This window comes from Balaenoptera ricei, chromosome 5, assembly GCF_028023285.1.
Source record: "Balaenoptera ricei isolate mBalRic1 chromosome 5, mBalRic1.hap2, whole genome shotgun sequence".
Taxonomy (NCBI): domain Eukaryota; kingdom Metazoa; phylum Chordata; class Mammalia; order Artiodactyla; family Balaenopteridae; genus Balaenoptera; species Balaenoptera ricei.
In genome coordinates, this window is record NC_082643.1 from 70744235 (window position 1) to 70767673 (window position 23439).

Consider the following 23439-nt stretch of genomic DNA (forward strand, 5'->3'; position numbering starts at 1 on the left):
TCTAATAACTAGGAATACCAGCACCCCTCGACTGTAACAGGAGCAAAGTAGAGGAAGAAGAGGTGCAGATATAAGTAGATCAGTGTGTTTTGTAGTGAGAGATTGAGGAAGGTTGATGGTTTTTTTCTGACTGTCAAGTGGGTGACAGATCATCTGCTTACAGAGGGGAGAGTATGGTATCAGGGTAGGAGAGTTGAGGAAGGGATGGAAGAGGTTTGAAATAAGCTAGAAAATAAAAGAGCCAGTTGACCTCATAAGTGAATGGGTGGCCCTTGGGAATTTGATATTAAAGCACACTCCAGTGCCTGGGCTAGTTAAAAAAAATGTTGGACGGAAAGGTTTGTGTTTCTTCTGTCCTCCTTCCTCACATCCCCCAGTGTTATTTGATGAGATATTTTTAGCATGAAAAAAAAGGAATTTTCTGACACTCTGACTTCTTTACTTTGAAACTTTTTTCTCTGAAGAGGATGAACATAGGCCTCAGAGTGTTCCTTGTAATAGCGGACAGTTTGCAGCAGAAAGATGGTGAGCCGCCAATGCCAACAACAGGAGTTATTCTTCCCTCAGGAAACACTCTGCGTGTAAAGAAAATCTTTCTCAATAAAACCTTGACAGATGAAGAGGCAAAAGTCATAGGTTAGTGTTAACTGGAATAAGTCAATAATACAGTTTAATATTCTTTTGTGAAAGGTTATGATCAAATCTAAAATGTATACATTTGCCTGTGTAAATGTATACATACATGTATATATTTGCCTATGAAAGTATATATTTGCCTGGTTATTCCAGTGTACAGAGTGATTCAAAAATGAATACTTAAAAAAAAAAAAATGAATACTTTTTTTTAATAATGTCCATAAGTTATGTTAAAAGTCTTCTGGTTAAATATTTTCTCACATGATACTATTCACTGCATTTTGTCCTTCCTTCAAATTAATTTCAGTTGTGTGCATAATTTTTACACATTTTCTCCAATATACTGAAGCAAATTATCAGGGAGAATAGTATGTCAAAGTCAGAACTCCTTCTTTTGTAACAAAAATAAGCTAATGTAATTTAAAGGTTGATAGACTTTTATTTTTTACAGAAAATAATTGTAACTATTCTTTATCTAATTTTTGACATTTTATAACTGTGAGGTTTTCTCCCCCCTTCCCAGGAATGTCTGTTTACTATCCTCAAGTGAGAAAAGCGTTAGACAGCATTCTCAGACATTTGGACAAAGAAGTCGGAAGACCAATGTGTATGACTAGTGTGCAGATGTCTAATAAGGAGCCTGAAGATATGATTACGTATGTAGTCAATTATTTCTCTTCATTGCTATTTCAGTTTTCATAAGTAAAGTGGGTTGATTCTTGCTTGTTTCCTTCCTTGTTTCCTTCCTTTTTCTTCTGGAGTTCGCCCCTATTGCCATCTGCGGCAGTTTTTAATACAGCGATTCCTCCCACAGGCTCAGTTTTACTCTTTAAAGTGCTGTCAAACCAGTATAGATAGCAAAAGTCATCCTGGATCCGTCCAGTTTGTTGTCAGTGATGATGCCTTATACTTATTCTGTGAGCGAGAGAGAAATGCTAGTGACCCCAGATGTGTGTGGACATGGTTGGTTTATTAAGTCAAACAAATGCTCTTATTTCCAGAGCCTTGTTCAACAAAAAAAGAAAACCTGAACATCTCCTGGGAACTGAGGGTGCAGAGGGGAATAATGTATGAGTGGCTTTTTGTGTGAGAAACTATACCTCATCTCTCCCCCATCCCACTGCCAGCACTGCTTGTCAACCCATGTTTTCTTCCCTTATTGTTAGGGACTTCCTCCTCAGGAAGATATATTTTATGGCAACAACTTTTACTTGCTAGGAAGTGTCTACATATTCTTTATAAGAGGACTTTTTTTAAGGTGTTAATATCTGCATTGTACATCTTAGATAACCAAATTGGATATTGGATCTCTCAATTAATGCATAGTTACTATATACTAGAAAATCTTAATATCTCTGAGAGTTTCTCTAATGCGAAGTTTTTTTTCCTGCGTTACTTCCTCTGGGAAGTCTTCATCCTTTTCGTCACACTTTCCTCATTTCGGCCTGTAAATTTGCCCACACTGAGTTCCTCTGGCTGCGTATGTAGGGTCTTCAATGACAACAGCAGTGTCAGCATTCCCTGGTCAGCTAGTTCCTCTGTAACTCCATTAATGTTTGATTCATATTGGGTTGACCAAAAAGTTTGTTTGGGTTTTTCCATAAGATGTTACAGAAAAACCCAAGCAAGCTTTTTGGCCAACCCAATATTTCACTTCCAGTATTCACTTTTCCTTTCTTTGCTGTACTTTAATCTTTGTTGGCCAGTTTCCTGTTTTGATTATCCATTTTTGTCAGATGGATACTCACCTGAGTTTACCCCTGGAGACAAGGAATCAACACAACTACATAATTTGCCATGTATGTGTGAACCGAATAACAGATGTGCAGTGACCAATCATGACAGACTTTGAAAAAATTAATGTGATTAAGTCACTGGTTATGATACACATCTGTTTTTTACATCCTGATTTGTGCACTGAGGAGCTAATAGGGAAGCTTGGCTATACAATTACTTACAGTTAATGGTAACAGAAAATTGAACCACATTGTTGGAGACTGATACTATTTAACTAAATTGTGGTAACTGAAATTCATGCATGTTGGAACCAAGCTGAGAAAACTGACTATATATAAAATCACTGAAAGTAAGTAGTAGGTCCATTGCCATGATAATGGATACTGAGCCGAAAACTCTTAAAACATCCAAATTCTTGTCTATATAAGAATTATTTTATTGGGCCAATTGAAGGATAATTTGGGTAAAATAAATTAACAGCTTCCCCTTGAAATGTAGACCAAAATAAAAACCAGTATATAAAAGGTTAGATATTTAAAATAAATAAAATCATTGAATAACTAGGGGAAAATACAGAAGAATTAAATTGTATCAAGCCTCTGGAGGAACCAGGGTTTTCAAAACTTCATATATTTTATTACATAAAAATTTTAAATATGTTTGTGTGTGTCTGTTTGTGTGTGTATACATTCTGAAGTAAAATAAAAAGACAAGAAAAAACAACTCCAACAGTAGTATATGAGAATGTCTGTTTTCTAAAACCCTTGTTAGTATATGAGATTAAGAGAAAGAAAAAATTTTGTTGATTTTATAGACCCCCCCCCAAATAACTAATATTTGGTTATTTAATGTCAATTTCATTATTTTAATAATTAAATATTTTCAAAGGTTAAATATTATATATTTAATTCTATTTGAAACAATTATAATATAAATAATTTACTTAAATAATACTTATTTAAACATAATAGTTGTTATACTTGTTTTTAATCACTGAAAACCTTTTTTGCTGGCTACCTGTGTTTTTTTCCTGAATTATCCATATATTCTTTTCTGCATTTATAAACTGATAATTATTTACTGGATTTGTATATGCTTTTTAAAATAAATACATTAAACTTTTGGAGGTGGGCTCATTTTCTGTAATAATTTTTCCAAGTTTGCTTTCATTGTCTGGTGTATGTAAGATTCTTATTAAGTCCTCTTGTGATCTGTTTTTCAGGGGGGAAAGAAAACCCAAAATTGATTTGTTTAGAACTTGTATTGCTGCTATTCCAAGGTTGATTCCTGACGGTATGAGCAGAACTGACCTCATTGAATTGTTAGCAAGGTAAATGAGAATTACTGTTTGTGAGGTTACCTTTTATCTCTTTAAATCTCTTTAAATTTCTAATGCACCCCTGTTACTATTATCACTAAAAAAGTAGTGATAAAGACATTTTTAATCCTTTATTTGATAACTTTCTAAACTCCCATTTTGTCTTTTACGTTTTGTTAACACTTTCTCCTCACTCATTTTTTGTTGTTGTTGTTGATGAAATTTAATCTCAAGATGTATTTAATAACTTTTATTTAATTTTATGGAAGAGAGGTCAAAGCCTTTCTTTCCCCAGGGAATGAGAGCGACGAATGACTTGATATCCTAAATGTAAAATCCTACAAGTATCTTTTTTTTTTTTAACATCTTTATTAGAGTATAATTACTTTACATTTTGTTAGTTTCTGCTTTAAAACAAAGTGAATCAGCTATATGTATACATATATCCCCATATCCCCTCCCTCTTGCGTCTCCCTCCCACCCTCCCTATCCCACCCCTCTAGGTGGTCACAAAGCACCAAGCTGATCTCCCTGTGCTATGCGGCTGATTCCCACTAGCTATCTATTTTACATTACATGTCCATGCTACTCTCTCACTTCGTCCCAGCTTACCCTTCCCACTCCCCTTGTCCTCAAGTCCATTCTCTACATCTGCGTCTTTATTCCTGTCCTACCCCTAGGTTCTTCAGAGCCTTTTTTTTTTTTTTTTTTTTAGATTCCATATATATGTATTAGCATACGGTATTTACTTTTCTCTTTCTGACTTACTTCACTCTGTATGACAGACTCTAGGTCCATCCACCTCACTACAAAGAACTCAATTTCGTTTCTTTTTATCACTGAGTAATATTCCATTGTACATATGTGCCACATCTTCTTTATCCATTCATCTGTCGATGGACACTTAGGTTGCTTCCATGTCCTCGCTATTGGAAATAGTGCTGCAATGAACATTGGGGTGCATGTGTCTTTTTGAATTACGGTTTTCTCTGGGTATATGCCCAGTAGTGGGATTGCTGGGTCATATGGTAGTTCTTTTTTTAGTTTTTTAAGGAACCTCCATACTGTTCTCCATAGTGGCTGTATCAATTTACATTCCCACCAGCAGTCCTCACTCATTTTTTAACTGTTAAAGTTCTTCTGGATTCCCCTACAAATCCTATTTTTAAATTCCTTGCCTTTCCATATAGTACTGTTTCTTGGGACCTTTCATGTTGTCTCTTAACATATGGGCATTATCCGTGTATGACAGCCCCACTGGGCAATTAATTAGTGTGTTAACTCCTACAGTCATTTTTTTAGCACCTAGGGTGATAACCAGGTCTCATTTTTAGTTTTTCCTCTTATTACAGAGCCCATAGCATTCAAGTTTTTATCTCTTTCCTCTACTAGGCTCTATAAGTGAGTAAATAACATGACATCCAAACTAACCAGCTCCCAAAAGTAATTCTAAGTTGAGGTGATGGCCTTTTGAAAAACCGCTTTGTTGACATAGTTGGGGATTCTCTTTAGATAAGGGGTCAGCAAACTTTTTTTCTTAAAGGACCAGATAGTAAATATTTTAAGATTTGCAAGTCACATGGTCTCTGTCACAGTTACTCATCTTTGCCACTGTAGTGCAGAAGCAGCCACCTGTGAAGGCTCCTGGCTGGATTTGGCCCTTGAGCCATAGTTTGCTGGCCCCAGCCTAAAGGGAAAACCAAGTGCAAAGACTATCAGGGCAGTGATACTTGATCACATTGAAAGACGTTTACTGCTCGCTGGGCACTTATCACTAAGTCTTAAGTTAAATTCACAATGGATAAACAGTTAATAGACCACACCAGCAACCTTTTCTACCTCCTTGAAAACACCTAGCATTTCACACACCCGCGCACTACCTATCCTCAGCGGTTGCGGGTTGCACTCAGACCTTGAATGGTATTGGTGTCTTTTAGGATTACGAGGAGAAGAAAGGGGTTACTTTGAAACTTTGCACCATGAGATAAATTCATCCCTTCCTACTCTGTCTCTTAACTCTTGCTGTAAATTAGATTGCAGAGTTACGAAGGTCTTGTCAGTGTTAGGGAGGGAAAATAAGTTGTAATTATTTATAATGCTGTTCCTTGGGAAAGCAGTAAACAACTCTCATTCACTTCTGCTCTTACTCCTCCCACCTCAGTTTATAACTCACCTGCATCTTTGTGGACGGCAGTCCATATCCCCCACCAAAATGAAGTTGCATCTCCAAGGGGCAGGGATAGAGGAGCCTTGTAAAGGAGCAAACATCTCGACAGTGATTGACAATTTGCTTTGCTGTTTATAATACTTTGCTTCTTTCCCCTGTGGTATTCACTTACCAATTAGTTTATTTTGGCAGAAAGAAAGATTCTAGGGTCTGCTTACTTTGTCCCCAACTCCTATCGTTTGGAATTGTGATGTCTAAATCTTATTTACTTAGAAATAAAGTAAGCAAACAAACAAAGCAAAGATACACTGTAAATTTGCAGACCTGTCTTGCTGTCTCTAGGGAAGGTCAGTTTGTTCTCCTGCCTTAAATTATCCAGGCACCATTCTCTTCATGGCTATACCACGAGTCACACAGATAGGTGTAAATTCATGGATTTAAGGGATGTTAAAATGACCTTTAAAGCCAGCAGCACAGAGTCAGTCACTCTCCTAGCCCACACTATTGCCTTTGGTGCCACTATCAGAGACAGAACACTGGGCTAGAGACCCTTGATCTGACCCCATGTGGTACTTCCAGTGCGCTGCTCTAACTGCTGCTGCTTTGTGGCTCACTCCTAGGTCTCTGTAGCTGTAATACATTTTCTCCTCAGTCTCATGGTCAGTTGAACGTTGGCTTAGTGAAGACCAGAACTGAGCTCAGCAGGGCGAAGACTGTGTATCTCCTCTCACCTAAATCACGCAGCTCTCTTCCTCTATCATTGAGGATAACTGCATCTTTCCAGCTGCCCAAGCATGTAACTGTGGCATACTTTTCAATACACCTGCTTTTCTTTATTCATTCAGGCTCTTTCTAACTCTGATGCATGTGTCTTGATGGTCAATCATGAAAGTAATACTCTACAGCCCCAAACAGAAACTCATATTCATATAGCAATATATATTGGTAGCTTCACTGCTGCAGCCATGTTTTATGATTTTCTTGTTTATCATTCTCTTCTTTAAGTTCCATTAAAATCCTTTAACTAATATTAATTCATGTCCTCACATTGTATTGATGTCTTTAAAAGGTAATTATATATAGCCTCTCCTATAATTTATTTAGACTTAAACTCTTGAAGACCTTATGGGTTAGTTTGACACATTTTTTTTTTTTCATTTTCTTTCTAGGCATACCCCACTTATGAAGTTACTCCTAAATTTATTCTCATTCTCACTGTCAAGAATTATTTCTGTTAAACTGATTCCATCTTGATTTGTTGTATTTCTTTCTTCACAATCAGCCATCTTATGTTTAACTGTAACCTCAGCAGCATGAAAGGAATGATAGAGATAAATCATGTCCTTTCCAGTAAAGGACTAAATAAATATGAGCTAGCGCTAAGGTATTATATGATTGGATGTAATTTTTGGTTGATTATAGGATAACATATGGCATTTTAAGGATTAAAGAATTTTTTTAATATAATTCTGATTTGTCAATCTGTGCTTTCTAAAGTACAACATTTGAATTATGATCAAACTTATTATTCTGAATTATATTACAAGTACCAGCTAATATTAGTAGATTGACGTGTGAATTTAAATAAATGAATATAGTTTAGCATAAGGATGAACATAGCACAAAAAGTGAACATTGGTTCCTATCTTCTTACTTCTTATGAACCAATTGAGAGGATATATTTTTTAAATTCTTAGTTTTACGTTTTAGATGATAAAACTCTTTGGAAGGTTTTTGAGGTTTGCTAATGGAATTTTGTTCTTGGTAGGCTCACAATTCATATGGATGAAGAACTACGTGCTCTGGCTTTCAATACTCTGCAGGCACTAATGCTTGATTTTCCAGATTGGCGGGAGGATGTTCTTTCAGGATTTGTTTATTTTATTGTTCGTGAAGTGACCGATGTCCATCCCACGCTTCTTGATAATGCCGTAAAGATGTTGGTGCAATTAATAAATCAGTGGAAACAAGCAACCCAAATGCATAACAAAAACCAGGACTCACAGGTACCAAACTCTTTTGTAGTGTCTCTTTGTATGTGGTCAGTGGTAGATGACCAATGATGATATTAAAACATATTGACTTTCTCAAAAACTGAAAGTTTTATTAGTTTTACTTCCTTTCAAAGTGTTTGTAATCCCTTAAGCAGAACTTTCCTATAGTTTATATATTAAATACATAACATTTGTGTGTCCAACCTTTCCAACTTTCTTTCTTTGGTAATAATTATTTTTAGTTTTTATTTTTATTTATTTATTTTAAAATATATTTATTTATTTATTTTTTGGCTGCACTGGGTCTTCGTTGCTGCGCACGGGCTTTTCTCTGTAGTTGCGGCGAGCAGGGGCTACTCTTCGTTGCGGTGCATGGGCTTCTCATTGCGGTGGCTTCTCGTGTTGCGGAGCACAGGCTCTAGGTGTGTGGGCTTCAGTAGTTGTGGCACACAGGCTCAGTAGTTATGGCTCGCGGGCTCTAGGGCACGCGGGCTTCAGTAGTTGTGGCACATAGGCTCAATAGTTGTGGCTCGCGGGCTGTAGGGCGCGTGGGCTTCAGTAGTTGTGGTGCACGGGCTCAGTGGTTGTGGCACGTGGGCTCAGTAGTTGTGGCTCTCAGGCTCTAGAGTGCAGGCTCAGTAGTTGTGGTGCATGGGCTTTGTTGCTCTGTGGTATGTGAGATCTTCCCAGACCAGGGCTCGAACCCCTGTCCCCTGCATTGGCAGATGGATTCTTAATCACTGAGCCACCAGGGAGGTCCCGGTAATCATTATTTTTAAATGAACATAGAAACTAGAGGCAATTCTAGCTCACATTTAGGTTGTTTCCAATATATTTAAAGCTGATATAATAAAAAATTTTGGTAGCCTTTCAGATGAGTTATTTGATTGTTTTCTCAAAGGCACCAGTCCCCATTTCACATATACAGTACGTGTGCTTCTTAACCGTAAAAGGTGCTCAAATTATTGATTTGTGATAATGTGTTAAGTCATAGAATCTTGGAATATTAGAGCTGGATCATCTAAGCCAACCCAGCTTCTCAACCTTTAAAGAGCCTACAAATCACAGGGGCCTGAGAATCTCTCTTTTTAACAAGCTCCTAGGTGATGCCACGTTGCTGGTCCACACTTCGAGTACAAAGGATACCATCCAATCCCCTCATTTTCAATATAGAAATGTTAGACCAGTAGTGATTTTAAGTGTCAGCTCTAAGGCTTTTACAAAGTAGCCAGAGAGTGATAGAACTTAGGTACAGAATTCCTGTTCAGACTGCCAATTAAATGCTTTTTTCACTATGTGACTATGACATTTTTATAAATTAAATGTTATTTAAATTTCTTGAGCTGAGACAGACCTATAGCCATCATTTTTATGATTTGCTTTACTCTTTAGTAATTGCTTTACTAGAATGTCTATACATACATATATTTTTTAACTTCTGTTTATTTTTCAAGCATGGTATGGTTAATGGAGCTTCTCATCCCCCTCCTCTGGAAAGGAGCCCGTATTCCAATGTATTCCATGTGGTTGAAGGGTTTGCACTTGTCACTCTCTGTAGCAGTCGACCTGCCACTAGGAGATTAGCTGTCAGTGTCCTTAGAGAAATACGGGCTTTATTTGCACTTTTGGAAATACCTAAGGTAAGATTTAGATATCTCATCCAGCTATCTAATGAAAGTACTTAAAAACTCCTTTTGTCCATCCTTATTCCATTTCTGTTTTTACCATGCAAGGATAATTTACTTTATAACAAGATCTTTTTGACAGGGTCTGAGCTCACCCACCTACCTGCCCTCGATTCCATTTGTAACAAATAGGGCTAAAGTGAGTTTTAATGTTTACCTAGGTTTGGCGGCTTTTCTTAAACATTCCTAAACTTTTTCAGACATGTGATGTCTTTTTTATAGGGTGATGACGAATTAGCCATAGATGTGATGGACAGGCTGAGCCCATCCATCCTTGAGAGCTTCATCCATCTCACTGGGGCCGATCAGGTAACTTTAATGATTTTGTGCTCTTCAGTCGTGTTTTGGAACTTAAGACATACATACATACATGAGTTTCTTTTACAAATGTCATGCATTAGAAAGTATTTTTGAAAATGGTAAAGTGCTTTAAAAACAAAAAATACTTTAAAAAAAGTGGCATACACACACACAAAGTGGCACTAGTTTAGGCTATGGTCAGTACTCTTCCCACAGAAATAAAGATATTTTATCTTTGTAAAATTCCAACCATTCCAATCTAAAAAGTTTCTCTTAAACCTGAAGTTGCTATCGACTACTGTTTGCTATTTATTACGGTATATAATATTCTTGACCTCTATATGCTGGTTAAAAGGCTATGGAGAAAATTTTTGTTGAAATTCGAAGCAAAAAATTGTGCTCTGCACCTTCAGTAAGTGTATTTGTTTGCTTTGCCATGTAAATTTAAATGCATAGAGTAAATATATAGTATTTTATGCCTGAGTCATACGTAATTTGACTCATTAAAATGAAGAAAAACACTTTGTCAACACATACATAAGAAAGCTGATGCCAGCTTTCTTAATTTGGCTTGGGGGAAGAAAAGGTCATATATCAAGATTTCAAAACTGATGTAAGAATAACCATCACACTTTACTACTTGAAATTATTTTCTTCCCGTTTTGGAATACCTGGACAAGAGGTTTCTGTGCTTTCCACGTAACACATGGCTCTCATACCTCACGAGTTATATGTAACCAAGAGAGATATTAATAAAATTTTATAAACCTAAGAGATGGTTATAAACCTGTGCAATTTAAAGCATTCTGTTTTAGATTATTAACCATGAATTGAGAAATAGATGGCTCTCTCTAGTGCCAAAAGCAGTGCCTGACTCGGAGCGGGTACTTTATAAATATCTGTTGAATGATCGAGTGAATTGGGCCTCTGTTCAGTTTAAGACTCCGGTTTTTGTTGTTGTTTTGTTGTCATTGTTGTTGTTTGAATCATAAATAATTTGTTCTGAAGGTAAGTCTTTATCTCTTTCAGTCTAATATTCAGTCTTTGAATATTATTGAGCAAATATTTGAGAATATGTACCTCTGGAGAGGAGCCCATTTCCCCATCTGTTCCACTTATGCATATATAGGGCACATCAGCATGAAAGTTAATGGTTCATTTTTGAGTTCTCTAGCAGCTTCAGTATGCCCGTGAAAGTTGCATATTCATACATGAATTACATAAGTAGTGGTTCTTAAACTTTTTGGTTTATGGATCTTTTTTGAGACTAACACAAACTATGGAATCTCTCTCCAGAAAATTGCATGTACACATGTGCACAAAACAGCTTATATGCAGTTTCAGGAATTCTCTGCTCATATTACCCCTGTTTAAGAACCTCTGTTCTAGAAACTAGCAATAGGCCACTTATAGTTAAAAGCAATTTATATGGCAAAACTTTGAAAGTTGTTGAAATATGCAATAATCAATTGGTTGTTTTTTTTTTTCTCTTCATAGACTACTTTGCTGTATTGCCCTAGCTCAATAGATTTACAGACATTAGCAGAATGGAACTCTTCTCCTATTAGCCACCAGTTTGATGTGATTAGTCCATCGCACATATGGATATTTGCACATGTGACCCAAGGCCAAGATCCATGGATTATAAGTCTCTCCAGTTTTTTAAAGCAAGAAAACCTTCCAAAACACTGCCCTACAGCTGTGAGCTATGCTTGGATGTTTGCATACACAAGACTTCAGTTGTTATCCCCACAAGTTGATATAAAGTAAGTTGTTTTTCTAGTGCAAGTTTTAAAATGTATAGACTGTCAGCCTTCATAAGGTATGCATTTGAAAAGTTCTACAAATTGAGAATCCCATAAATAACATGCCATAACATACTGGTATGTGAAGAAGGGAGATGAAAGTTGTAAAGGACCCAGTCTCATTATCCTTTCATTCTTTTCGTATAATTTGGTCTCACCAAATTGTAATCGTTCATTCACTTAATAACACACTGCTTGGTACGTAGTTTGTGTCTAGTGAATGAAAGAATTAATGAGGAAATCATCCGAAGATGAATATGGATGTGAGTATAGATAAGTTTGTAGATAAAGGGTGAGAAGTAAAGGGAAACCGAGTTCAGTGACCTTACTTTTCCTGACAACGTTGTAAGGAAGGCCGTCCACTGTGAGAGATGCGTGATAATGACATTGGTTGTAGTTCTGAGGATAATGGTAAAGAGTTGGAGTAACTGGTGATGTGCTGGAGAGTTGACCAAGGCTTTATAACTGCAGCTTAGTCTTGCTCTTAAATTTTAAAGAGAATTTGTTTTGAGTTTGAGTTCCTGATTTCACCTTATCCAATATGCCATTGATCAGATTGCATGGCATGAGTCCTCCTATCATATAACTTGACCATATAAACCCAACACCTGGATAAACTTAACACCTTCAGCTCATATGAAAGCCTGCACAAACCTGGCTCCTCCAGTCTGTACTTTCTCCCTTACTTTCTATCAATGCTATCCATGTACTCTATGTTGGAACCAAAATAAACCTCTCAGAGTTCACTGAATGTGGTCTGCAGTGTCTATTCCGTGAGCCTGTGTTCACATGAACCGAGAATGCCTTTTGTTTTCTTTATGCTCTGCCCATATCTGACGCATCGCAAAGTCCACCTTATTTTTAAAGCCTTCTCTTAATATCTCCAACCCAGAGTAATTATTCCTTCTTTTGCATTTGTGTGTATCTATATATACATATATATATAAACATTATATATATATATATATATATATATATATATATATACGCACATATATTTTTTGTTTTTGTTTTTACTGTTTATATATATATTTACATGTTAATTATATATCTATGTAGATTCTCAGGTATTGTGTATTGGATGCTGGTTTTTTAAAGAAGATTGACACTTGCCACCTTGTGTAACATTTATGAACTTATTTAGTCTCCTTTAATTACCATATTTTAAATTATAAGCCCCTCTCCTACCACCATTCCCTATATCCCCTTTCTGCTCTATTTTTCTTCATAAAACTTAGCGCCATCTGACATTGTTTTATTTCTGTATTATATATCTCCCCTAGCACACATGATGGCAGTGATTTTTTTTTTTTTTTAGCAGGTTTCTGTTTTTGGTTTTTTTTACTGCTGTCACAGTGCTCTGAACATTTTTAAAATACTGAGAAACTGTTGACGAATCAGTGAAACGATATGTATTATTTATCAATAGATTATAAATCTATTGAAGGTGAGGACTAAAACTTAGTATTTTTCCTGTCTTTGTTTTGCTTTCAGTCCTTAATCCCAACAAAATTTTTGGTATTTGGAAAGATTTATGGAATTGTTCCAGAATATTTTATTGGTCTAATCTCTCAAAACAGAAATTTGATAGAAGCCTTAAAAATGTAGATACTCTAGGGGAGGGGGAAGGGTAAGCTGGGACAAAGTGAGAGAGTGGCATGGACATATATATACTACCAAATGTAAAACCGATAGCTTGTGGGAAGCAGCCGCATAGCACAGAGAGATCAGCTTGGTGCTTTGTGACCACCTGGAGGGGTGTGATAGGGAGGGTGGGAGGGAGGGAGACGCAAGAGGGAAGAGATATGGGGATATAAGTATATGTATAACTGATTCACTTTGTTATAAAGCAGAAACTAACATAGCAGTAAAGCAATTATACTCCAATAAAGATGTTTAAAAAAAAAAATGTAGATATTCTTTGACTCTGCAATTCCATTTTCAGGAATTTACTCAAGAAAATAATAAAACATTTATTATAATTAAGCATATATTCAAATGTATAGTGTTGTGTATAATAGGGAAAAATTACTATTAGCTAAAATATCTGACAGTGAAAGTGTGGCGTATAAATCATGATAATCTCTATGATATAACATATGGTCATCAAAAATGATGTCATGGAAGTATATTAATTTACATAGGAGATGTTTAAATACATATGTTAAGTATAAAAAGCACGTACAAAACAAATGAAACAATATTATTCAGTTTTTATAAATTAAAGAGATGTATTTATGCCTTTATTTTAATGTATATGAATTGAAGATATGTAGAAGACTATACAGTGCTCATTTTGGCATAGGATTAAAGGTGATTTTCATTTTGTTTTCACTTTTTTTTTCCTACATTGAGCATGTATAACAAGTTATAAAATGTGACCTGATAAAATATTAACTGTACTCACAGAAATAATAGATTATGTTAAAATGATCCTATAATGTGTTTTATTTTTTCAGTCTAATATTTTATTCATTATATCTTATTCCACCAAGATTCAGTGGTAGTAATAAAAACTTTATGCTAGGGCTTCCCTGGTGGCGCAGTGGTTGAGAGTCTGCCTGCCAATGCAGGGGACACGGGTTCGAGCCCTGGTCTGGGAAGATCCCACATGCCGCGGAGCAACTGGGCCCGTGAGCCACAATTGCTGAGCTTGCGCGTCTGGAGCCTGTGCTCCACAACAAGAGAGGCCACGATAGTGAGAGGCCCGCGCACCGCGATGAAGAGTGGCCCCCGCTCGCCACAACTGGAGAAAGCCCTCGCACAGAAACGAAGACCCAATACAGTCATAAATAAATAAATAAAAGAACGTGAATTTAAAATTAAAAAAAAAAACAAAAAAAACAAAAAAACTTTATGCTAACCATCTCCGCTAAATTGATAGAAATTTAGCTTCAGTTTTAAAAAAAACTTTTCAAAACATGTATTATTTATGTCTACCTGTTTTTCTTCTTCTTCTTTTTTTTCAGTAGCCCCATCAATGCTAAGAAAGTAAATACGACCACAGGCAGTGACTCATACATGGGCCTGTGGAGAAACTACCTGCTCCTTTGCTGCAGCGCGGCGACTTCCACCGCGTCTTCAGCATCTGCAGGTTCCGTGCGGTGCTCTCCTCCTGAGACGCTGGCGTCCACCCCTGATAGTGGCTACAGCATTGATTCTAAAGTAAGTTTTCCGCATCTGCCACTGAATCCAAATGGCAGCATTAAAAATGATGTTTTAAAATTTCTTTTTCAGGACAATAAAATAACTTGGTTGAAAAGTGTATTAGTTACTTGGACTAATACTGAAAATAGTTCAAGAAACCCCATTACTATTTTTATGGATTCTTAGTTGGAATCAATAATACATAAAGTTTTTCTTTTAGAATTTCCCTGGATTATGTAGGGGTACAAGTAACTTGATAAGAATAGTGACATAGTCTTCACGATATGACACAAAACATTATCAGGTAGTTGGAGGAAATTGACAAAACTTAACACCTGGGTGTCTAACTTTAACACTGATGACTCTTTTAGAAGTAATTTTTTTACTCGTTTTTACAGATCGAAAGAAATAGGCTGATGGAGTCAGCCTATTATATGATGACGAGTGTCTGTAAGGTATTAAGAGACCTGCAAATCCCACTTCCATTAACGAACTTGTAGTGAGCCATTGGATAAATCATTTAACTTTTTTAGATTATGTATATACCACAAGTGAATTTTGAAATGACATTCATTCTAAAATGTCACCTATCCATTGTCCTTTGCCAAATACTGTTGAAATGTCAAATTATTTAGTTGGATGTACTATCATTAGTGGCTGCTATAAATATAATATTTTTTTTCCAGATTATTGGCATCCCATCCCCTTCATCTTTGTTTAAGCATATAGTTCCAATGATGCGCTCTGAGAGCATGGAAATCACAGAATCCCTTGTTCTAGGTCTTGGCAGGACCAACCCAGGAGCTTTTAGGTAATTATCTTTGCATGTTTTCTCTATGCCCTAAAATAGCAAATGTGGCTACTTGGAGAGAAGGTGAGGTAGAGTACTTATTATCAGGATAGTTGCATATCAGTCCTGACTTTTACCAGCTAACTAGCCATTTAACATTTAACAGGTCATTTAATTTATCTGAGCCTTTATTTCCTCATTTTGAGTGAGTAAATAACACCATATTTTCTTCAAAGAATGATTATGGAAATCAAATATATATTATACATAAATGCGTTCTAGAAATTATAAAATGCCATGTAAATTTGTAATATTTTCCTACCTGATTTATTTACACAGTGATTCTGTTAGTTTATAATCTTGATCTGTTGCTTAAAACTGTAGTTTTTTTCCCCTTCTTGTTGAAGAGAATGACTATTCTTAAAATAAATATTTATGTACATATTTTATATTATTCTTGGTGTTTTTGATAGTCATAAAGCAAATTCTTCATTTTTTGCCTGAGTTTCTGCTTTGTTATTGCCTGATGGATCCTGACTTTATTCTTTTGAGGTTGTCCTCCATTGATATGGGGTGATGTTTGATGTTTTGTCTCCAAGATAACATATACAACAGAGAATAGGTTAATAAATTGTAATATGTCTGTAGGTGTGGGATAGCATTCATTATAAATGAAGTGTTGGAAGGTAATTTTATGACAAGTAAACACACGATCGTGCTAATAGAAAAAATGAGATACAAAAATGATCTCAATTTCTTAAAAAACAAATCCCTATAAATAGAAACAATTCTGAGGCAGATACTTTAAATGTCTGCAGCAGTTTCTGTAGATGATGAAATCGTGGATGGATTTTATTTTCTTCTTATTTTTTTGTATTTTCCCAATTTTCTACAATGAGTACATTTGCAATTTAAAATCAGAATATAAGCAAAACAACAAAAAGATTATTTTCATGATGTTCATACCCTTTGACCCATTAATCTCATTTGTAAGGATTAATCCTACAGAGATAATCAGAAATCAAAGATTAATGTACAAAGATGTTCACTGGACAGTATTTATTTAAAAAGTTAGATAAAATTTAATGAAACAGTAATAACTGAATATGGTTAGGAAAATTATCAATACTAGAGCATTATGAATTAATTAATGGCATGTGAAAGTGGTTATGCTAGTGTTAATTAAAGAAAAAGGGATACTATTTTATATATGTTAGAGTTTCAACTATGTAAAATGTATGTGGGTTGAAAATGATTGAATAGATTGTATTTATCTCTACAAATTAGAGTAAGTGGCCTATACCATTTTTTGTGTTTTCCAAGTGTTCTACAGAGAGCATGTTATTTCACAATCAAAACAAAACAAAACAGGGAATTCCCTGGGGGTCCAGTGGTTAGGACTCCGCACTTTCGCTGCTTAGGGCCTGGGTTTGATCCCGGATCGGGGAGCTAAGATCCCACAAGTTGGGCGGTGTGGCCAAAACCAAAACAAAACAAACAAACAAAAAAAACAATAAAAATTGTGTTTAAAACAGTAGGATTAGGGTTAACACTTGTTAGTTTACATCATTATATTAATATTTACATATTTCTACATGTCAGATTATATATTTAGCTATTAATTAAATGAATGTATATCATTTTTCTTCTAGGGAACTAATAGAGGAATTACATCCCATAATTAAAGAAGCACTTGAACGAAGGCCAGAGGTAAGCTGTGTAGTTTTCTAGCATTAAATATTTATTTGGCAAACACTTAAAATTGGCTTCTCTATTCTGTACAATATAACAGAAGTTAGAAGTTCAGAAGTAAATAAGTCTAGTGCAGTTTTCAACATTTTAAAAATGTGTAGAACTCTTTCTCCCCCCCCCCCCCCACAAGAGGTCTTACTCAGAAACCCATTCTGTAATGCAGATATTTAATTGCTCTACCTGAAGTTAGGATGGTCAGAGTCTGGATTGGAGCCCTCTAACCTTCTCTGTAAACGACCAGATAGTATTTCCATCTTTGCAGGCCATCCTGTTTCTGTTGCAGCTGCTCAGTTTTGCTGCCTAGACAACTAAACAAGTGCGTGTTGCTCTATAGTCCAGTAAAGCTCTGTTTATAGTTACTGGCAGCAGTGGGTCAGATCTGGCCTGAGGGCTGTGTTTTACCAAGCCCAGGTCTAGATCCCCAAATCTACACATCAGGTTCAGAGCACCTTTCAGAAGCCACATGTCTTTTGGGACAGATGATATATAATCCATAATTATAACAATTATTCTGCACTCAAATAAAGTCATAGATAAAGGGTTGTATGAGCTACAGAGAAGAAAGCCTCTGATTCTGCCTGTGGTGTAAGAGAATGCTTTATAGGTGAAGCATGACATTTGAGGTGAATTTTTGAAGCATATTCCCCAGTGGACAAGCAAGGGAAGGACATTCTAGGTAGAGGAACAGCATTTGCAAACTTTATTTAAAAATTTTGGACATGGCAAATTTTTCTTTGTAATTATGTTATGGGGAAAGTGACTGAATGTTAGGCTGGAAAGCAAAAAAGGAACTATCTTATGAAAGGCTCCTGGTTTCAGCTTTATCCAGTAGACCAGTGGCAGTGCCCCATATGGCAGTGGAATGTGAGAATTAGCCGGGAGAGCTTGCTAAAAATTATAGATTCCTGGGCCTATTCAATGAGAATCCCTGGAATAGAACTCAGAAATCTATTTTTTTAAGCACCTTAGATGAGTCTGATGTAGAACGTTGAATGAGAGTCACTGCTATTAATGTTGGAGATCCTCTGAGGAATTTTAGCAGGACAGGGAGATGGTGACAATAGCTACTTTTTATAGGGACCTTAAAACAGCATCTGTAATTCTTCACTCCTTTGTAATTCAGCCCTGTGGAGTAGTGATAGTATCTCCATTTTGTAATTGATTAATTTTTGTTTCAGAATGATTGTGTGGTTACAGTGCAAAAATGATTTATTAGAGCGAAGTGGAATTGGAAATAAAATTAAGTAGCAGTATTTGTACTTACAAATTTCAGGGCAAAAAGTCATCTTAGCAGGTGAATAGATATGCACAGTGATGTGCCTTGAATGTGTGATATATTTTGAGAGCATTAGACTCACAATCTTCCTATGGACACAAAATGAAAACAGGTCGACTAAAACTTTGCAAAAATCCTCAAAGACGGTTAAAAACCCATTTCATTCAGTATGAATTGCAGCAAACTTCATAAGAGCTAAAAGAAACAGTAAATTTAATGAATTGGTTACCCACAAATTGGCCTGCTTTTGGAAGGGAGAAAACTGGATTGTGGACATGGAAGTGAATGACTGATTTTTAATTGCTCTGTATTATGAAAATTATATCATAAATGACATAATGAGCTATAGAAGAAAGTGCTATAGGAGATTAATTATATCTTACCATTATATGAGTTTCTGTTAGAAGCAGAATCAAGTTGTTACAGCTATTACCCTAGGCATTAGTACTTTGGCCCTAGTAAGACAAACATTAATTCGTGCCATGATGATCAAAGAAATTTGTTTTTGTTTGTATTTCTGTGTGTCAGAATTAATTGTTAAGTGAAAAACCATGGCATGAGCAAAATCTGTGGGGTTTCTCAGTCCCCTTTGTGATATTTTCCCTGCCCTTCTGTCATATTATTTGGGAGTATCTTAGGGATTCTTTACCATCCAAAGGGAACAGTTTACTAACTGTTTCAGTTCCTCTAAAGTTGTCAGATTAGCAAGTCTGACCTAAAAGTAACTGTAAAGTGTAGAATTTTATTTTCTCCCCTCATAAGTGTTAATACTGCGTAAAATGTCATTTGATTTTATTTGGCTCGTTAATTTCAAACTATCCACACATACCTTTTTGATGCAATAGCCACCAGAGTGCCCCAAATCTACCTTGCACAAGCAAAATAATGAGCCCCCAACCTCTAAGACATTCACATTATTCTTTCCAAGTTACACCAGCAAGTTTTCTGTCAACTTCCTTGAAGGATTTTTTAATTAATATCTTTGTTATCTTTGGAATAGAACATGAAACGACGCAGGCGTCGAGATATTTTACGAGTACAACTGGTACGAATATTTGAACTGCTGGCAGATGCCGGTGTCATTAGTCACAGGTCAGTATTGGATTTTGATTTTTAGAACTTTTTTAAAACTAGGGACCGTAATATTTTTCTCTAAGGAAATACAGAAAAGCACCTTTGCAACAACAAAAAATCTGTACCACTATAAACATTATTTACCAAAGATGCATCTGGTACATTAACCCATGGCTAAAAAATGTATTGAAGATCTACCACTGGTACATACTGCTTCAGGCAAAAATTGGGTGTAATGTTCTTATGATTTTAATATTTTGGGGGATCTAGTTATCTAGGCAAGTGAACAGTAGCCTTTTTTTTTTTTTTCTTTTTTCTTTTGGTGTCTGATCTATGTCTTACCTTGTTCTTAAGATCTATTTCTTCTGGAGTTGTAAAAATCATATATTTAAAGGCTAAACATTGTAAGGTTTGCAGATTTATTTCAATCAACTATTAATCTATTGTGCTGAGAAAAATTATGAAATCCAAAACCATAATTCTTGTTTCCACCCTTTACAAATAAAAAACATAAAACCTGAGCTTATTGTTGACACTAAGACTATCCCCTCGAGGAAAATTCCATCAGCTTTATGTTGAGAAATAACTATTTCCTTAGGAAGGTAATGTTGTTGCATGACCATTGAAGGAGGGAAAAAAAATAAACCTGACCATTTCCAAAAAAGATAACTGAAAAAAGATCCTGAAGAAAAAAATAGTAATAATCAAACAAGTGTTGTATTTATTGTTACTTTACCATTTGTCCTGATCATTTTTTCTCAGTGTGCCTAACACCTTTCATATTTAGCATCGAGTGCTTTTGACAAGTGCTTTCAAAATATAGCTTTAATCAAAGAGAATTTAAACCATTGATTTACTATTATAGTAAATGAAAAGCAAATGAAAATAAAGAAAAAAGAAACATCACTTTTTTTTTTTTTTGTCCTCCACAAAAATAAAACAGTGGAAGTTTAGCCAAAGTGAATTTGACACTTGCTGAGCTTGATGCAAAAAATTAACCTAATACACATCTGAATCCTTTTTTTCTTGATTGCTTTTAATGTAATGTTAGTAACACAGTTGCATGTTTTGTTTTTGGATTTGTCTTTTTTTTTTCCCCCAAGAGAAATCAATATAAAGTTACCTATTATGGACTATTATGGACTTTTTATTTTCTTGCTTAAGGAAAAAAAGATGAATTCTGAATGGCAAGACAGCAGGGATCTTTAATTTGTTCACCCAATCGATCCTATGTGCCTGATTCATAGTAGGTACTCAGAGTTTATTCTGGGCCAGGTTACAATCTACTAAATTGGTTTCCCAGCCACTAAGAAGTCATGACCCAGAGTTTAAAAAACATTCGTTTAAGGAATAAAGGAAAAAATTTCATAGTGAATACATTCAACATATTTTTATTGTTGCTCCTTTCTCTTATTTTCATGGCTGTAGGATATTTATAAAAAACTATTCGCAACTATGAAAGGCATATTTAAAGTCATACATTTTAGAGGTATTTTTCAAATATAACAAGGAGAAGTTAACCAAATTACTAAAATGCTCTGAAGTAGCTACTGGTCACGTGCTTAATAACTGATGGAATAAGACTGGAATCCAGGACTTGTGACTCTAATCAAACGATCCCCTTGCAGTCAGTAGGCTTCAGGCCCGGGACCTTGGCCTCAAAGAGAATCTTACTGTAGAGATTCTTGGGGCAACTCCCAAAGTCTAAATAGAAGATTTGAAAACCAGCTCTCTTACTTGAATTCTCTTACATTTTTGTATCCCCGGTAATACCTATGCCAGAATCTTGCTGAGAATAAGTACCTAATGGATAGTTGATTGATTATGCTAAAGGCATGATATGAATATGCGGGGCAACTATGCGAACATATAGGATTAGTCTTTCCTCTCTCTACCTTCTAAACTGAACCTCCCTACCCCATGTGTCTCCTTATTTCTTTATTTTGAAAAGCAATATATTTTGATGGAGAGAAAATAACATTTAGCGCTCACAATAGGTGATTGAAATTGGATATGGAAATGAATAATGTAAATTACATTTGCAGTTCCTTGATTATGAAGCACCATGTATTTTTATATTTCAGTAAGGCAAAATCTTGTTCATTCAATTTTTTTTATAAGTTGCACAGTGCTACGACTATGCAAATTTTAATATATATTATTCTGATTTTGATTATTAGGAATTTATTTTGACTTAAATTATAATTTAAAATCACATTTTCTTTACCATGTATTTTCTTTAATATTTTCAGTGCAAGCGGTGGCCTTGATAGTGAAACACATTTCCTCAACAACACTTTATTGGAATATGTAGATTTAACTAGACAACTCCTGGAAGCAGAGAATGAAAAAGACTCTGACACACTGAAGGATATACGATGCCATTTTAGTGCCTTAGTGGCGAATATCATTCAGAATGTTCCAGGTACGATTTTTTAGCTCCTCAAACCATTAATGAATATTAAGGGACCATCGTATTTTTTTCTCCCCCTGAGGTTTTGTAATCTATGTTGACAAGCAACTTGTGAACATATGAAAAATATGTCAGGGTAACACGGATAGCAAGAATTTGTTTTACTTTTGAATTAGTATCAATGACTAGAAATCAAAAAGCAACCCAACATAGGTTTTCAGTGACAGTCAAGACACTAACAAAAATTTGAAGAAATCAGTAGAATAAACTCTTTGGACAAACTTGTTCCAGACACAATGAGCGAAGAGCATAATGCTCCAAGTGGTATTTGAGAATAGAATTAACAAGATACATTTGACTAATGGGAGAAGGGTATAGGCACAAAAGTAGAGTATAATAAGGATACAATGTGACTCATGATTCCTTTAACAGATGTGTGCCTATTATTTAACACATACTATGTGCCAGGTACTGGTTGAGGCAGCAGGAAGATTACTATGTGCAATTGCATTTTAAAAAGTCATAAATACTTTACAAGTGTAAAAATGTGGTTATAGCCTTGGTTATAAAATGTAAATACAAATGTTTCTTTTTCTTTCTAGAAAAGAATTAAAGTTACTTTGTTACCTTAAAAAGTATATGCAAATAGTTGACTTCTAAAGTAAGACAATGGTTGTATTTTATAGGAGGGTCCTGTAAGCACTTCTTTAGATACATTAATTTCAAGTGCAGAAAACCTATTTTGAACTTTAGGGGCAAATGATGCTATATAGAGGAAAAGAGCATTTTTTTCCTCTAAATTTTCTGATCTGAAGCTCACTGATGTAAAGATGTAATTTAGTCCATTACTCAGCACTTGTCTGCAACTTCCACATTGGTTCATTACGGTACTATTGAGTTTCTTCCACAAGAACTGATGCAGAGAACTTGTAGAATAGGTTTTTAAAGTGGAAAGGATCCTTGGAAATCATCTAAACCAGCAGCAAAGGGCAGCAGAATGGGTTTGGGCTCCAGGCCTCACACTTTACTACAAGTAGATCAGCTCCCCTGTTGTCTGTTATGTATATCAAGATTCCATGTAATGATCCTTTTATAGCTGAAAAGAGCTTATATGGTCCAAAGCCCTCTCTTACCAATGAACCAAGATCCAGAGGTATGTTAATGTTTCGGCAAGGTTACCATGTAGCCAGCAACAGCCCAGGGAGAAGCAGGGTCCCGACTCTCAGCTCTGTGCCAGCCTTCAGGCAGCATTGTGACTGCCGTGAAATTCTGCTTGCCAAGATGCCGTATTTCATATAACGCTGCAATCTCACATAACACTGCACTACATGATGACATACACTGC

At 35.6% G+C, this 23439-nt stretch overlaps 1 protein-coding gene across 7 annotated transcripts in view; it reads left to right on the forward strand.

The window, feature by feature from the left end:
* The window catches only part of FRYL (FRY like transcription coactivator), a 240196-nt gene that overhangs the window by 148739 nt on the left and 68018 nt on the right, over positions 1-23439 (forward strand). For all 7 annotated transcript variants that reach the window (XM_059923043.1, XM_059923047.1, XM_059923046.1 and 4 more), the window contains 12 exons: positions 465-636; positions 1160-1292; positions 3596-3703; positions 7627-7864; positions 9307-9492; positions 9760-9846; positions 11335-11603; positions 14612-14807; positions 15476-15600; positions 17232-17289; positions 19608-19699; positions 21934-22106. In XM_059923043.1, the coding sequence (XP_059779026.1) occupies positions 465-636; positions 1160-1292; positions 3596-3703; positions 7627-7864; positions 9307-9492; positions 9760-9846; positions 11335-11603; positions 14612-14807; positions 15476-15600; positions 17232-17289; positions 19608-19699; positions 21934-22106 (1837 nt within the window). The remainder of the gene's footprint in view (positions 1-464; positions 637-1159; positions 1293-3595; positions 3704-7626; positions 7865-9306; positions 9493-9759; positions 9847-11334; positions 11604-14611; positions 14808-15475; positions 15601-17231; positions 17290-19607; positions 19700-21933; positions 22107-23439) is intronic.